The sequence below is a fragment of the Hypanus sabinus genome, chromosome 4 (assembly GCF_030144855.1).
Source record: "Hypanus sabinus isolate sHypSab1 chromosome 4, sHypSab1.hap1, whole genome shotgun sequence".
NCBI lineage: Eukaryota > Metazoa > Chordata > Chondrichthyes > Myliobatiformes > Dasyatidae > Hypanus > Hypanus sabinus.
The window spans coordinates 182,812,347-182,830,150 of NC_082709.1; the positions used below are offsets into that span (position 1 = coordinate 182,812,347).

General features: G+C 41.6%; 1 protein-coding gene across 1 annotated transcript; it reads right to left on the reverse strand.

The window, feature by feature from the left end:
* Window positions 1-294: 294 nt before the first annotated feature.
* LOC132392195 (lysozyme C-1/C-2-like) lies at window positions 295-8,117 on the reverse strand. Its single transcript, XM_059966038.1, has 5 exons — window positions 7,940-8,117; window positions 7,651-7,740; window positions 5,013-5,189; window positions 3,625-3,694; window positions 295-502 (listed from the first exon to the last, which is right to left on the reverse strand). The coding sequence occupies exons 1-5, from the start codon at window positions 8,115-8,117 to the stop codon at window positions 442-444; spliced, it is 576 nt and encodes a 191-aa protein (XP_059822021.1). The 3' UTR covers window positions 295-441.
* Between the last annotated feature and the right edge of the window lie 9,687 nt (window positions 8,118-17,804).

The following is a 17,804-nucleotide window of genomic DNA, read 5'->3' on the forward strand; positions in this document are numbered from 1 at the left end:
CAGTGTCTGTGGTATTGAGTCTCTAACTGTAAACTTGTGTTCTGAGTTTTGTTAACTGCTTTTGCCCAGGTACTACCTCAGTGTCCATGTGTTCTGAAATGATCTGTATGGATGGCAAAATCATGTTTTTCACTTCAGTACATGTGACAATAATAAACCTATTGCCAATTACCAACTTCAATTATCTTTCTGTTTCCTGAGCCAGTGATTAAACAGCTCCACTCCCAGAAGCGACCCTTGTGCAGTCTGTTGTCTTAGCAGTTAGTCAAAGAGAATGACAGGATTGAGTTTTGATATTTGCTTGCATTTATTTTATTAAGCTGTGAACGAGAGCTGGTCCCTGCATAACTGGTGTTGCAGTGGTCTCAGCCATACAGAGCCAACTACTAACAGGGACATACACAGGGTTGGGAAGAGATGGCAGAAGTATTTTCATTTCAATCAGCAGCCCTCGACGAAATGCTGAATTGACCTTCCCTCGCAGTTGTCCACCCAGCTGACCCTGTAAAACAAGAGTGAAAGGAACAATCAGAGACTGAAGGGACTGCAGGTTTTTGACTCTGTTGCCTGCCTGGTGACTGGGGTTAGGACACTTCATCTGGCCTACAGAGAAATTTTCGAGAGGGAAGAGCAAAGAACCAAATACTGCAGTGTGTGTGTGTACTGACAACATAGGCAGAACAAGCATAGGGGTTTGGTTGAAGGAATTTGAACAGCTTGAGATCACTGGGTTGCTATCTGAACCACATGTATGTTGTACGGGGACAATAATTTTGAAGTGTTCTATACATGGCTGAACAATCAATGTGAGAGATGTGAGTTTGAATTTGTGGGTACAAGCACCAGTATTGGGGAAGGAGGGAGAGTTGCAATAGAACAGGCTCCACCAGACCCATCGTGGGGGGGGTCAGGGCCCTGGGGAATCGTGTAACAAGTGCTGTGGCTAGGCTTCAAATGAAATGGTAGCGGTGATGTGGGTTCAGCAGACTGGGAAAGTAAAGGTAAAATAAAAGTAGAAGAGAATGCAGGTGAAATTAGAGATGTTCCTGCAGAAGTGGACAGAGTGAGCAGCTTCAAGTTCCTGAATGTCAAGATCTCTGAGGATCTAACCTGGTCCCAACATATTGATGTAGTCATAAAGAAGGCAAGACAGCGGCTATACTTTATTAGGAGTTTGAAGTGATTTGGCATGTCAACAAATACGCTCAAAAAAATAGTTGTATCGTGGAGAGAATTCTGACAGGCTGCATCACTGTCTGGTATAGAGGGGTTACTGCACAGGACTGAAAGAAGCTGCAGAAGGTTGTAAATCTAGTCAGCTCCATCTTGGGCACTGGCCTACAAATTACCCAGGACATCTTTAGGGAGCGGTGTCTCAGAAAGGCAGCGTCCATTATTAAGGACCTCCAGCACCCAGGGCATGCCCTTTTCTCACTGTTACCATCAGGTAGGAGGTATAGAAGCCTGAAGGCACACACTCAGCAATTCAGGAACAGCTTCTTCCCCTCTGCCATTTGATTCCTAAATGGACTTTGAAGCTTTGGACACTATATTACGTTTAATAAACAGTATTTTTGTTTTTGCACATTTTTTAATAATCTATTCAATATATGTAATTGATCCACTGGTTTATTTATTATGTTTTAATTTCTCTCTCTCTCTCTCTCTCCTAGATTATGTATTGCATTGAACTGCTGCTGCTAAGTTAACAAATTTCACATCACATGCCAGTGATAATAAACCTGATTCTGATTCTGCATAAAAAGTAAGATCTGGTTCAGAAAGGGATAAGAAATAAACTTCAGGCAACGTGGAGACAAATTGGAGTAGAGCAGTGGTGCCTACAGTACTGACGGTGTACTGTACGTGGAGCAAGGTTGATGAGCTTATATCACAATTACAAATTGGGAGTCGGGACACTGGTCACCATAGGGTTGTGGTTGAAAGAAGATCACAGCTGGAAGCTAAACATCCAAGGACACACATTGTATTGAAAGGACCGCAAAGTGGGCAGAGCTGGAGGGAATGACTCTGCTGGTAAAAGATGAAAACAAATCCACAGCAAGAAAGAAGCAAAATCAAATTGCAAGGGTAAAAAGACCCTGCTGGGAGTAATAAACAGACCTCTGGACAGTAGCCATTTGTGGCGTTATTACGAGATAGAAAAGGCATGTAAGAAAGCTGGTGTTCCAGTGATCATGGGGACCTCAAGATTCAGATTGGCTGGAAAAGCTAGGTTGCTATTGGATCCCGAGAGATGGGATTTGTAGAATGCATATGAATGGCTTTTTAGATCAGGTCGCACGTGGGAAAAGGCAATAATAGACTTGGTGTTGTGTGATCAAACAGATTTGATCCGGGAGATGAAGGTAAAGGAACCCAAAGGAAACAGTGATTATAATATGATGGATTTCACCCTATGAGCTTGAGAAACAGAAGCTAAAATTGGATGTAATAGTATTACAAGTGAATCAAGGTAGTTATGGAGACGTGAGAGAGGGGATCGCTAAAGTTGATTGGAATTGAGTCTCTAGTAGGAGTGGTGGTAGGGCAGCAAAGGCATGTGTTTCTGGAATTAACGTGGAACAAGTAGGTTAATTCTGCTCCTATGTCTAATTGTCTTATGGAAGATGAAGTAACCAAGGCCGACAAAGACGGCATAATGCGATTGAGCAGGCATACAATGTTGCAAAACTTAGCAGGAGGATGGAAGATTGGAGAACTTTTCAAACCCAACAGAAGGCACTGAAAACAATCAATATGGGGAGAAAGGGTGAAATATAAAGGTAAACTCATAAATAATACAGGAGTAGATGCCAATTTTTTCCCAGATATTTAAAGAGTAAAAGAGAGGCAAGAGGATATTGGACTGCCAGAAAATGTTGCTGCAGATGTAGTAATGGGGAACAAATAGCAGATGAACTGAGTTAGTATTCACCGGCAATTCATGAGTGTCATGGGACAAAAGACAGTGTAGTTGATATTATGAACATGAAGGTGCTTAGGGTGCAGTAGCCAAAAAGACTATTGCAGTTACTTGGAAATCAGATTCATACTTAAGTATAGATCGTTGGAAGAATGAAATTTCCAGCTGTATTCTACTTGAAAAAATTTATAATTTAAGAGATAAATATGAAACATTTTTGAAAATTTGGCGCCCTTATTTACAAAAGACAGGATTAAATATATAGGTGCTCCGAAGATAAAATAATTGGTTATTTGGGGAAAGAAATAAATATATATACTAAAGTTATTACGAACTCCGTGGAGCAAGTGGGGATCTTCCGATATCCAGGCACTCTCTCTTTCTTTCTTTTTTTCCTTTTTCTTTTTCTTTTTTTTATAGGGATATTAGGGGGAAGGGGCTAAGGGGAAGGGGGAAGGGTATATATTTTTTCTTTCTGTAATCATTTGAAAACTCAATAAAAAAAGTTTAAAAATAAAATGAAGGTGCTTGGGAAGCTGAAAGATCTGAAGGTGAATAAGTCTCCTGGACCAGATGGACTATAGACCAGGATGCTGCATGACATAGCTGAAGAGATTATGGAGGCATTAGAAGTGATCTTTCAAGAATTATTTTGATATTTCATGCTAGAAAAGAAGTTGTTGGAAGTTTCAACGTACCAGGCCTTCATTCCTTGCTGTTCTGCTACAATTGCTGCACAATTTATGGCAGTTTGCACATCGTATAAATCTGAAACAATAAAAGGAAGAAAAGAATCAACACTCAAAGCTCAGCTATGATTTACTCCAAAGTTAGAAATGTTTACCATTATGGTAAACTCCATTGTCCTGCTGTTCAAATATCCTGATGGCTCAGCTTACGACCCTTTCCATTCATGGGGACCCCAGTTTCCATGTTTCCTCTAGAACTTCTATTCTGTTGTGATAAGACTATTGAACAGTCCCCTGGAACAATACGACAGACACCTGATCTCACAGTCAACTTCTTCATGGTCTTGCACCTTCTTGTCTGCCCGCACTGCAGCTTCTCCGTGGCTGTAACAAGTTATTCGGCATTTGGCTGTACAATGTACTGACGTGATTAAATGATCCATATGGATGACAAGCAAAACAGACTTTTTCATGGTACCTCGGTAGATATGAAATAATAAATCCGTTTGCCAATTAACAGTCTTTTATTATAATCTTAAACATAACATCCAAGGTGAACTAAGAGTGTGTCTGTGTGTCAATAGAAATAAGATACAATTGTGCAGCCAAGTGTGAACAAAGTGCCAGGCACACTAGATAATCAGGGATTTACTCTATTCTATATATAAAAATGGGAATCTATTGACCCTTTTGGAGTCTAATCGACTTTTTGAGGAAGGCCATTCCACCAACTATTTCCCTGTAACCATCCTAGCTTTCATATCCATCAACACCACACTGACTCTCCCCCCATACACCTGGCTGAGGGTCACTTCACAGCAACCGATTAACCAACCGAACTGTACACTGACAGCTCTGGGGGTTAGGATTGAAGCCGGGTCTCTCGAGCTGGGCGGCAGGGGCTTCAGACATGGTGCCACTGTGCCATGCATCTATGTTATCTGATGGAACAGGAACCCATCTGTGTGGGAAGCCTCAAATAAGCAAGGTACAACTTCAGGTTCCAGCAGGAAGCAGAAAGACAGTGGCTCACCAAAGACTGATGGAACCCATGAAAATGCAAAGAGAAACATATAAGACTAGAAACACTCAGCAGGTCGAGCCGTAACTGTGGGAAGAGAAACAGAGTTAACTATCATGTCATCAGAAACAATTGCATGTGTCATCCTCGTCACAACACAAGGAAGATTTTCAGGTCAGTGTCTGTAATGAAAACAGGCTTTGTAAGTGAGGATGGACATCAGGACCAGATGCTTCCTATAAAAGAGGTGTGATTGGACACAAATACCACAGTATATCGCATGGGCAGGATGGGTAAAATTTGTTTCAAAACTCATCCCCTCAGCACAGATGTGGGAAGAGAAAACATGAAATAAATAATGTAACAGTTCACATACCTTGGCAATAAACATTACAGCCATTCCCAGCACTTGGAAAACCTGGTTCGTAGCACCACCAATAACTGTTGATCTGAAAAATCCCAAAGTCCGCTGACCAGATATTTCCTGCACTGTTCCTCTCATAATGAATTGCGTTTGTTTGGAATGCGCTCTCATAGTTGGCCAGGCACACCCCTGTGATCAAAACAAAGATTTGACATGTGGCAACAAACGTTACACAATCAATCCAGAAACAGTGAACGGGGAATCGTCATCAGAATCCAAATGGAGGAAACAAGTGGAAGAGATATCCCGGTGGACACCTTCCTTCATTTAACCGGTCTCGCACACTGAAGGGAGTAAGTTGGAATAATCAATGTCGTTTTTTTCATGATCTCTGATGGACCTGACTTATGTTAGTGTACTACTCAAAGGTGCTCCAAAACAAACCTCACCATCCATCAAGGGTGATAAGACAGAAGGGGTTTAGGGCGGGTCTGAGGAGTAGCTTTTCCACCTAGAGGGTGCCTACTATCTGGAACACACTACAATACTTATGTTGGTTGTAGAGACAGAGACTCACAACGCAGGTTGATTGACAGGGTGGTGTAGAAGGCATTGGCACGCAGCCATCAAGGCAGTGAGTATAGAAGCTGGGATGTTAATCTGCAACTGTACAACACTTTGGTGAGGTTGCGCTTTGAATATTGTGGCCGCCCTGCTCTGTGAAAGTTACCATCAGGCTGGGAAGAGTGCACAGGGATTTACATGATGCTGGCACTGGAAGGACTGAGTTACATGGAGAGGTTGAGCAGGCTGGGAATTTGTTTATTGGAGTGTAGGAGAATGAGAGGTGATATTATGGAGGCGTATAAAGGTAAGGTGAATGTGCACGGTCACTTCCCCGGGTAGGGAAACAACATCTACAGGACATGGGTTCATGGTGAGAGGGAAGAGATTTAATAAGAACCTGAGGGGCAACTTGATTTAACACAACATCGTGGGCTGAAGGGCCTGTCCCTGTACTGTACTGTCTTGTATTTTAACTGTTTCACCAGAGGGTGGTCAGTAATGCAATGAGCTGCCAGGGTGAGTATTTGAGGCAGGTATATTAACATTTAAAATGCAGTTTGACAGGTTCAGGGTTGGGAATGGTTTTGAGGGATATGGGTCAAATGCAGGCAAATGGGAATAGCACAGATGGAGAGCTTGGTCAGTATGGTCCAGCTGGGCTGAAGGGCCTCCTTCTGTGCTGCTTGACTTCCTGTCAGTTTTCCCGTTGGGAGAATGAATGTCAAACTGATATCATCATATCGCTTGTAAAGGCAAAATATCTCAGATGGTAGAATGTGAAATATGAACAGTAAACTGTGGAAATATCCAAGAAATGGTGTCTGACCCACTGCAATTTCCTTGCATAGATTCTGGTGTTCCACCATGGTCAAACATGTTTAAGCCTGGATACACAAGAGAATGCAAATTGCTGGTTTAGACTTACTTACACACACACACACACACACACACACACACACACACACACACACACACACACACACCTGTTACAAATAGGAAACAACTTGATTTTCAACATAGTGTGACTAATTCCTCCTGGACATTTCACGTCATTGATATCAGTTTTGAAGATCCATAGGTGTTAGCTATAAACAAGCATATCTAATCTGCAATCCATCATCCTATCAATGTGCAACTGGGTCAAATCCTTCCTGCAGCAAAGGGCATGCATTCCCCACTCTCTCTCTAGCAATCTCTCTTGAGGGCTCAAAACTGTTTCAATAAAGGACAATGGTCTTACATCTATTGAGCTCCCAAATAAATAAACCATTTACTCCGGATAGATGTCAAAGAGGCAATGATCCACGAACTGAGGGATCTCGGATAGTTGAGTCTAAAACTAGAGGGCATGGGCCTAGGGGGAGAGGGGAACAATTTAAAAGAAAACTGAGAGACATCTTTTTCCCCTCAGAGAGTGTTGATCTTATGGAGGAAGTAGTGGGAAGTGATACAATTACAACCTTTAATCTCTTTCTGTACTGATAACCAAATAATTTATCCACTTACTTAATGATGAAGCTCAGTTATCTGTTACAGTTCTTTGAGCCACACTGCCCCAGCAATGCCGAACAAACCCAATTAGCCCTAACCTAATCACAACATAATTTACAATGATCAATGAACCTACTTGGTATATCTTTGGACTGTGGGTGGAAGATAGTTTGCCTGGAGGAAGCCCACAATTCCATGGTGAGGACGTACAGTAACTCCTTACAGAATTGCACTGGAATTGAACGCAAATTCCCGAATGCCCTGAGCTATAATAGCATCAGGCTAACTGCTACGGCACTGTGGCACCTAATTTCTATGATGTCACCACTAATGTTTCTCTCAGGTTAACTAGAAATGAAGATACTCACAGTCAGCCAAATCCGCTAAGTTTACTAGTCTTGAGTTCCTCACGGCGTTGGCGAATTCACATCTTGAGAGGTATTCGGCACTGGAGGCCACGAGCAAGGCACTAAGGATAGCAAGAACCTTCATCCTGTCAGTAGAGGCTGTGTCCAGACTGGAGAACATGTTGGGCTTTTATACAGCATCCTACACATGCTTATCAGTTACGCAATATTATTCAAACAATTACCTGCCAAGCTCCTGATAGCCACATGGTAACATAATAAACATGTTGAACAGGGGCAGGAAACAACGACCTTCAGAGGTGACTTCACTCTCACTGTGGAAAGGAGTGAAAAGAGAGAACACATAAAAATATGATGAATTCAGAGAAGACCTTGTCAATTCCAATTTCCCATCAGCATCCGTTCATTCCTTTGTTTTGCAAATCATCAGCCATAGAACATTCAAAGCATCTGCTTCTGCCACCTTTTGAGAAACGGAGTTCTCATCTCTGAGTTAAATGAGTAATGTCTTACTCTGAAGTAATGAATGCTTGTTCTTGATCTTTTGCCCAGTAGCATCTGCTGTGATGAAGTGATTTGAGAGATCTGTCATGACTAGAATGAACTTCTGCTTGAGCAAATATCCGGACACGCTGCCATTTGTCGACCACCACAACAGGTCTAAAGTGGATACAATCTCATTGGCTCTCATCGGGCTTTCCATATCAAGCTGTGCTGCAACCAGTCAATGTACTCTCCACCACACATCTATAGAAGCTTATCAAAGTTTTAGATGACAGGTGAATCTTCGGAAACTTCTAAATAGAGGTGCTGCCATGCTTTGTTTTTAAATGGCACTTACGTGCGTACCTGGGACAGATCCTATGAAATGATAGCACACAGGGATTTAAAGTTGCTGACCTTCTCCACCTCTAATCCGCCAAAGAGAACGGGCTCATGTTTCATCCTCGTGTATTCAATAACCAGCTCCTCGGTCTTGCTAACATTGAGTGAGAGGTTGTGTTATGGCACCACTCAGCCAGATTTTCAATCTCCCTCCTATATGCTGATTCGTCATCACCTTTGATTCAGCCAATGACAGTGGTGTCGTCAGCAACTTTCAATATGGCATTGGAGCTATGCTTGGCCTCACAGTCATAAGTGTAAAATGAGTAGAGCAGGGGGCTAAGTACACCGCCTTGTTGTGCACCTGAGCTGACGGTGAATGTGGAGGAGATATTAATGCTAATCTAAACTGACTAGAGTCTGCAAGTGAGGAAATGGCAGATCCTGTTGCACAAGGAGGTGTTGAGGCTGAGTTTCCGGAGCTCGTTCATTAGTTTTGAGGGATGATAGCAATGAATGTAGATACATACTCAAAGAAGAGAATCATGATGCCCATTGGCCCAAGCAGTCCATGCCAGCCAGGATGTTCATTCAAACTACTCCCATTTGTCAGCATTCCATCCACGACTTGAACCTTTTCTATCCATGGATCTGTGTAAATGCCTTTAAAAGCTGTTATTTTATTAACTTCAACAACATCCTCTGGCTGCTCAGTCCACTTATGTACAAGTTCTGTGCAAAAAAATGGTATTCAAGTTCCATATATATTTCTTCCCTCTCACAATAAAACTCGGCCTATTACATCTTGATTCCCCAAACCAGGAGACAAGCAGAGTGCATTCATCCTACCTGTGCTCCTCATGATCTTAACAGTTTTCTTTAACAGGAAGACATTTTATAAATAGTGTGCAAGACAACTTTTTTCACTCTATCTCGGCAGATGTGGCAATAATAAACCAAAACCATTACACCTCCACAAGATCATCCCTCAGTTTCTGATGTTCTCAGCCTCCCCAGAACTTAATTCAAATGTGCAGGAAACATCTCTCTCCTTCTTTTCTATTCTCGTCCCAGTTTAACAATATCTCTCTTTCCACTCCTGTATACCTCCTCATCACTTCAATGAGATTCCTCCCTCATTCTTATAAATTTCTTTGAGTACAGGCTCAGAGCCATCAAACACCCCTCAAATTACAACCCTTTAATTCCCGGAATCATTCTCGAGAACCTCCACTGAACAGTCTCCAGTGTCAGCAGATCCTTTCTTAGATAAGAGACCCAAAACTACACTCAATACTCCAAGTGAGGCATCACCAGTCCCTTATAAAGCCCCAGCATGACGCCATTGCTTTTATATTCTAGTCCTCATGGGATCCAACATCAACCTGATATCTCCAACTTATCTGAATATTGAAATCCCCCATCACTACCATAACATTGCCCTTTTTGACATGCATTTTCTATCTTCCATTGTAATTTATAGCCCACATCCTGGCTACTGTTTGGGGGCCTGTATATACCTCCCATTAGGATCTTTTAACCCTTGCAGTTTTTTTTTTAACTCTACCCAAGAGGATTCTACATCATTTGATCCTATGCCAACTCTTTGTAAGGATTTGAATTTATTTTTACCAACAAATCTAGCGCAGTCCCTCTGCCTATCTGCTTGTCCTTTTGATACGTGTTTCTGCGGATGTTAAGCTCTTAACTATAAGCTACCTTCTGCCACAACTCTGTACTACCTACAACATCACACCTGCCAATCTCCACTTGCTCTACAAGATCATTTACCTTATTCTGTATACTGCATACATTTAAATATAACACTTCCATACCTGTATTCATCACCCTTTTGATTTTGCCCTAATGTTACACTTCAGCTTATCCCACTGACTGCAATGTTGCCCTATCATCTACCTGTCCTTCCTGACAGTCTCACTACACACCGTCTCTGCTCATAAACCAACTGCCCCACTCTCTTCCCTATCAATCAGGAACCCAGCCTCCTGCCAAATTAGTTTAAATCCTCCCCAACAATTCAAGCAAACCTGCCCACAAGGATATTCTCCAAATATATATTTTTAAAATTTTATTCATTGAGACACAGCGTGGAATGGTTCCTTGCGGCCTTTCAAGCCGCGCCACCCAGTGACCCCCAATTGAACCCTGGCCTAATCACAGGACAGTTTCAATGACAATTTACCTCCAACCAATGCGTCTTTGGACTGTGGCAGGAAACCAGAGCACCTCGAGAAAACCTACGCGGTCGGGAGAAGAACGTACAAGCCCCTTGCACAAATACCTTACTTCCCATCGAGTTCCATCAGATTTTCCAATCCCTCAGTTTTCTTGTCCTCACCACCCTTTGCATAACCACGTTTCATTTGAATATCCTAAAAGCATTCGATATTTGCCACTTAACCCACCAATCAGATCCAAGACCAAACAGTAGCAAATCCATGTGTTGGCAGGGGGATGTGCAAACTCCACACAGACAGCACCAGAGGTTGATTGAAACCAGGTCGCTAGAGCTATACAGCTGTGGCTGGATTCTGCTCTACAGTTCTGCCCTTGAATATAGATAGCAACATAGACATGGAGTTCAAGTTCAAGTTTATTGTCATCTGACTGTACGTAAATGCAATCAGATGAAACAATGTTTAGCTGGACCTCTGTGCATCCACAAAGTATATATAAAACACCCAGCACATACAACTAAATATTACCATAAATGTTAATGAAATATTATTCAAAATGCATATAGAGCATAGCACAGGTAAACAGTAAAGTAAGCAGCTTGCTGTCCTAGTGACCAGACCTCGGTGGTGACAGAGTATTCATTAGTCTCACGGCATGAGGGAAGAAGCTGTTACCCAGTCTGACAGTCCTAGTCCTGATGCTCCTGTACTTCCTTCCTAAGATGGGAAATCATTTTCCCCCTGTGGGGTCAAATAAATTGTATGGTGTGTGGAAGGGATTCTGAACAAGCAATGGGCCCTTTGTATACAATGCTTCTGGTAAATGTCACATTTTGGAGGGGAGTGGTTGGAGGCAGGGATATCTACTGCACAGAAACCAGGCAAGTGGTTGCTTCTTGTGTGGAGACCTGTCTGTGATGTGCACACAGTACAGTTGTTAGACAGTAGCAGCACTGTTAAGACATTATAGTGTGTGTTTATCTCTAGAGATCTATCACTCAGGTTTTTAATAATGAAATATAGAACATTACTCAGACATTGGCATTCATGTGTATTAGAGATCTGTCCATTGTTCTGTAGTAGTTATATTGTATTGAACTGTTTGGATTCTTCACATTTAAAATACATGATCCAAATATACACCTATAAAACAGTTAATTGATACCATTGGATCCTGATGCTTTTACGATTGAAAGGTTTGAAAGGTTCTTTAGAAGTCTAGAATGAAGCATAAAACTTGTTGCTTATGTTTTAAATAAATTCCTTCAGCAGCTTGTGTGCATTGTTCTGGATTTCCATTATCTGCAGAATGTCTTGTGCTTATTATCATTTTCTGCCTTTCTAACAATTAATTAAAGGAACAAGAAAGAGGAGCTGAGAGGGCAAAGGAATGAAAAACGAAGAGAAAAGCAGCCGTGGTCATGTCATACTCTAGTGGAGTATACAGGGTCTGATTAGAGACAGTCAGCATGGATTTGTGTGTGGAAAGTCATGTTTGACAGATCTTATTGAATTTTTTGAAGAGGTTACTAGGAAAGTTGACAATGGTAAAGCAGTGGATGTTGTCTATATGGATCTAGGAATAATGGTGCATAGCTCCCTGAAAGTGGAATCTCATGTGGACAGGGTGGTGAAGAAAGCTTTTGGTATGCTGGCCTTTATAAATCAGAGCATTGAGTATAGGAGTTGGGATGTAATGTTAAAATTGTACAAGGCATTGGTGAGGCCTAATTTGGAGTATTGCGTACAGTTCTGGTCACCAAACCATAGGAAAGATGTCAAAAAAAGAGAAGGTACAGAGGAGATTTACTAGAATGTTGCCTGGGTTTCAGCACCTAAGTTACAGAGAAAGGTTGAACAAGTTTTGTATTTATTCTTTGGAGCGTAGAAGGTTGAGGGGGGACTTAATAGTGGTATTTAAAATTATAAGGGGGATAGATAGAGTTGATGTGGATAGGCTTTTTCCATTGAGAGTAGGGGAGATTCAAACAACAGGACATGAGTTGAGAGTTAAGGGGCAGAAGTTTAGGGGGAACACAAGAGGGAACTTCTTTACTCAGAGAGTGGTAGGTATGTGGAACGAACTTCCAGTAGAAGTGGTAGAGGCAGATTCGATTTTGGCATTTAAAAAGCAATTGGATAGCTATATGGACAGGAAAGGAATGGAGGGTTATGGGCTGAGTACAGGTCAGTGGGACTAGGTGAGAGTAAGCATTTGGCACGGACTAGAAGGGCCGAGATGGCCTGTTTCAGCGCTGTAATGGTTATATGTTTCTTTTTAACTTTGTTTACACACCATTCTCTGTGAACTCTGAGACTGTTGTGCGTTTGGGAGAAAAAAATCAATCCCAAGAGGTTAGCAGTTACTGAGATACTCGGACCACCCTGTCTGGCACCAACAATCATTCCACAATTAAAGTCACATAGATGACATATCTTCCCCATTCTGATGTTTCCTGAACAACAACTGAATCTCTTTTCCATGTCTGCATGCTTCTGTTCACTGAGTGGCAATCCAATGATTGGCTGATGAGATATTTGCATTAACGAACAGTTGTACAGGTGAGCCTAATAAAGTGGCCACTGAGAACCTGTGCTACCTGTGTTTGAGTTCAGGATCTATCAGTGGCAATGAGTCTAATTCTGTGATCTTCACCTGCTTAAGTCGTGCGCTCGTCATCTTTGAGTGCTGAAGGTGACTCCGTAAAGAGATGGATGTGGTGACTGTTGAATTAGTTCCAGAGGAAACAGAAAATTGAACGGAATATAAACATCCCTTAAAATAGTAACTTTGAAAGTGTGGTTTTGTTGACCCAGTTTCTGTGTGAGTTAGTTACTGGAGATTATGGATAAATAATCTTATGTGTATAGATCCTTCACTCCCAGTACCCATGATAACAGAACGAATTAGAAGTATTTTTTTTCCAGATGCCATTCAGAGTGTTTAGTGCAAAGGCGTGTTTTGATGACGGGCATTAGTTAAGTAAATGAACATTTGCAGTAATCAAAGTTGAACAAAAGAGTGCGGAATATAAAAGTGTTACTCAAGGGCGTGACCTTCTTCACCGTATATAGTATATAGCAGCAGTGGAGGGGGGATTAGTTAGAGGTATACATAATGATGAGAGGTGTAGTTAGGGTAAGCGTAAGCAGGCTTTTTCCACTTGAGGTTGGGTGGGACTACATCGGTTAAGGGTGAAAGCTGAAATGTTTCGGGGCACCATGAGGGGAAGCTTCTCTCAGAGGGTCGTGAGAGTATGGAATGAGCTGCCGGTGCTGGTGGTTTATGGAGCTCGATTTCACCTTTTAAAAGAAGTTTGGATAGGTACATGGATGGAAGGGGTATGGAGAGTGAGGTCTGGGTACAGGTCGATGGGATCAGATTATTTAAATAGTTCAGCACAGACCAGATGGGCCTAAGGGCCTGTTTCTGTGCTGCAATTTTCTGTGACTTTGTCTCTATTTATTGAGATACAGTGCAGAACAGGCTCCCTGGCCCTTCAAGTCGTACCACCTGGCAATCCTCCATTGTAAACCTCACCTGTTCATGGGATATTTTACAATAATGAATCAACCTACCAACCGGTACGTCTTTGGACTGTGGGAGGAAACGGGAGCACTTAGAGGAAACTCGCTGTCACAGGGAGAATGTACAAACTACTTACAGGCAGCAGAGGGAATTGAACCCAGGTCGCTAGTACTGTCAAGCATTCTACTAACCATGCTTTACTGTCCAGTGCACGCGAGATGCTGCAGGAACTCAGCAGCAAAACAGCATCTATGGAAACAAATAAACTGTCGACATTTTGAGGTGCAGGAGTAGGCCATTCGGTTCTTCGAGCCAGCACCCCCATTCACTGTGATCATGGCTGATCATCCACAATCAGTACCTTGTTCCTGCCTTCTCCCCATATCCCTTGACTCCACTATCTTTAAGAGCTCTGTCTAACTCTTTCAACTCAGAGTGCATACATGTCACCATGTTCAACCCTGAGATTCTTTTCCTGCAGGCAAACCTATAGAACAGCAATTGTCAACAGGATCTGTAAACATCAGGAACTGTAAACTGTAAACAAACTGCACAAATGCAGATAATAATTAAAACTCAATAAATGACAAGTATGAAGTAACAAGATAAAAGAGTCCTTAAATGAGTGAAGTTATCCTCTTTTGTTCAAGAGCCTGATGATTAAGGGGTAGAAAACTGGTGGTGCAAGTCCTGAGGCTCCTGTACCTTCTGTCTGACATCAGCAGTGAGAAAGGAGCAAGGACTGGATGGTGAGGATCTTTGATAATGGATTCTGCTTTTCTCTGGCAATGTTTCATGTGGATGTGCTCAATGGTTGGGAGGGTTTTACCCATGGTGTACTGGGCTGAATCCGCTACCACTTGTAAGATTTTCTGCTCAAAGGCATTGGTGTTCCCATACCAGGCAGCAAGTCAGCATTCTTCCCACCACACGTTGCTAAAAGTTTGCCAAAGTTATTGATGACATGCTGAATCTTCGCAGACTCCTGAGGAAGCAGAGGTGCTGTAATGCTTTCTTCACAATTATATTTATATGATTTCTTTTTCAATCTTTTTATTGAGTTTCATATATATATAAAGAAAAACATAACATAATAATGAATAGGTTATGAATACAATAGACTTGAAATTACACTGGTAATAAGATAATAATATCCTATTAAACATCAACAGAAAAAAGTACATTAATCAATCAAGTCTGTATAACTATATATGAAAAAAAAACAAAAATAATCATCAAAAAAGAAAAAAAAAAATTGAAAATAAGTAAAAGAAAATGTATATTAAAAAAACACTAAACTAAACTAACATGGGCAATAATAACAGTTTATAAGTATGTGATATCGTCAAAAAAACTCCGGAACTCCATACCTGAACAAGAATAACCAGAAAGAAGGTCTGGAAAAGGTCAGATTAATTCATATGAAAATGTCAAATAAACGGTCCCCAAGTTTCTTCAAATTTGACTGATGAGTCAAAAATAGTGCTTCTGATTTTTTCCAAACTTAGATATGAAATAGTTTGGGAAAGCCACTGAGACGTGGTAGGAGGATTTACTTCTTTCCAGTTTTGTAATATGGACCTTCTGGCCAAATATTTATATGATTTGTCCAGGACAAGTCCTTCAAATCTCCTTTGAAATTATTCCCTCTCATCTATAATGCATTCCCATTGGTATTGGACATACAACTAAACTAACTCTTCCCTCCAATATAGCCCTCCATTTTTCTTTCATCCATGTGCCTACCTATGAGTCCCTTAAACATCCCTAATGTTCTTCTCTGTGTATAAAACCTACCCCTGACATCTCCACTATACATTTCTCCAAATCACCTTAAATTATGCCCTCTTGGGAAAAATCTATGGCTGTTTACAGAAACTAGAGAGTCAGGTTTTAGAACATAGTTCAATCTAATCCTTCCTTCCCCCATAACCCTCCATTTCTCATTCCATTTTGAAGCTTGTTGATCAGTACTCAGGGGGTGATGACATTAATGATGAGATGTGATGGATAAAGAGCAGGATAGGATTTTCTCAAAGCCGAAAGGCCCAGTGGAGAACCAGTGAAATTCCATCTGCTGTAGACATGTCGTAACAGTAGGTAAAATCCAGTGGGTCCAGGTATTTGCTCAGGTAACTGTTCATTCTAGTCATGACAAATATCAAAGAGCACTTCATCTCAGTAGCTGTGAGTGCTACTGGGCAATAGATCTAGAACCAAGTTCATTATTTCAAAGTAATGCATCTCTCATTTAAAGGAGAGGTGAGACAGAAAAATTTCACTCAGGGATATGTGAGTTGTTGGAACTCTCTTCTTCAAAAGCTGGCAATAGCAGATGCTTTGAATGTTCTCTGGCAGAGGACTTGAAAGACCAGATAAAGAAGATGATGAGAAATTGGAATTGACAAGGGTCTGCTCTGAATTCACCTATCTGTGTTCACTCTTTTTGCTCACTTCTACAGAGAGAGTGAAGTCACCTCTGAAAGTTCCCCTTCTCCAACATGTTTATTATATTGCCACATGGCTATCATGAACTTGGCACCAATTTTGCTCTGATTTTTCTAGATAATTGTCTGAACAATTTTGTGTGACTGATATGGATGTGAAGGATCCTGTATACAAGCACAATATGTTCTTCAGTCTGGACACAGCCTCTAGTGACAGGATGAAGGTCCTTGCTGTCCTCAATGTCTGTCTTGTGGCCTCTAGGTCTGAATACCTCTCAAGAAGTGAATTTGCCAATGTTGTAGAGAACGCAAGGCTAATGGACTTCTCTTAATTAAATTTGGCAAACTGGGAGTATCACTCCTTTCTCAGTTAATCTGAGGAAAACATTTGTGGTGACATCTTAGAGAATTATAAAGTCATCACTATGGAAAGAAGTCAACTGACCTAGTTGGTCCATGTTGACCAAGATGTCTACCTGTCTTGGATCCATTTGCCTGGATTTAGCCTATAACGAAACATAGAAAACCTACAGCACAATACAGGCCCTTCAGCCCATAAAGCTGTGCTGAACGTGTCCCTACCTAAAAACTACCTAGGCTTTACCCATAGCCCTCTATTTTTCTAAGCTCCATGTAGCCATCCAGGAGACTCTTAAAACACCCTATCGTTTCTGCCTCCATCACCACTACCAGCAGCCCAATCCACAACTTCACCACCTTCTGCGTAAAAAATTAATCCCTGACATCGCCTCTGTACCTACTTCCAAGCAACTTAAAACTATGCCCTCTGATGCTAACCCTTTCCGCCCTGGGGAAAAGCCTTGGACTATCCACATGGTCAATGCCTCTCGTTATCTTGTACACTTCTCATTCACTGTCGCTCCAAGGAGAAGAGGCCAAGTTCACTCAACCTATTCTCATAAGGCATGCTCCCCAATCCAGGCAACATCCTTGTAAATCTCCTCTGTGACCCTTTCTATGGTTTTCACATCCTTCTTGTGTGAGATGACCAGAAATGAGCCCAGAACTCCAAGTGGGGAATAACCAAAGACCTATATAGCTGCAACATTACCTTTTAGCTCTTAAACTCAATCCTGCAATTGATGAAGGCCAATGCACTGTATACCTTCTTAACCACAGAGTCAACCTGCATAGCTGCCTTGAGTATCCTATGGACTCGGATCCCAAAATCCCTCTGATTCTCCATACTACAAAGAATCTTATCATTAATGCTATATTCTGCCATCATATTTAACCTAGCAAAAAGAACCATCTCACACCTATCTGGGTTGAACTCCATCTGCTACTTCTCAGCCCAGTTTTGCATCCTATCAATGTCTCATTTTAACCTCTGACAGCCCTCCAGGTTATCTACAACA

What these genes read in the sequence shown, in the direction of transcription:
- LOC132392195 (XM_059966038.1), bottom strand. Translation starts at nt 8,117, where the DNA reads ATGAGAGCCAATGAGATTGTATCCACTTTAGACCTGTTGTGGTGGTCG. An exon ending in CTGTAATGTTTATTGCCAAG is followed by an intron (nt 3,695 to 5,012) that starts GTATGTGAACTG and finishes TTATTGTTTCAG; the next exon opens with ATTTATACGATGTGCAAACT. An exon ending in CAGCAAGGAATGAAGGCCTG is followed by an intron (nt 503 to 3,624) that starts GTACGTTGAAAC and finishes CTTGTTTTACAG; the next exon opens with GGTCAGCTGGGTGGACAACT.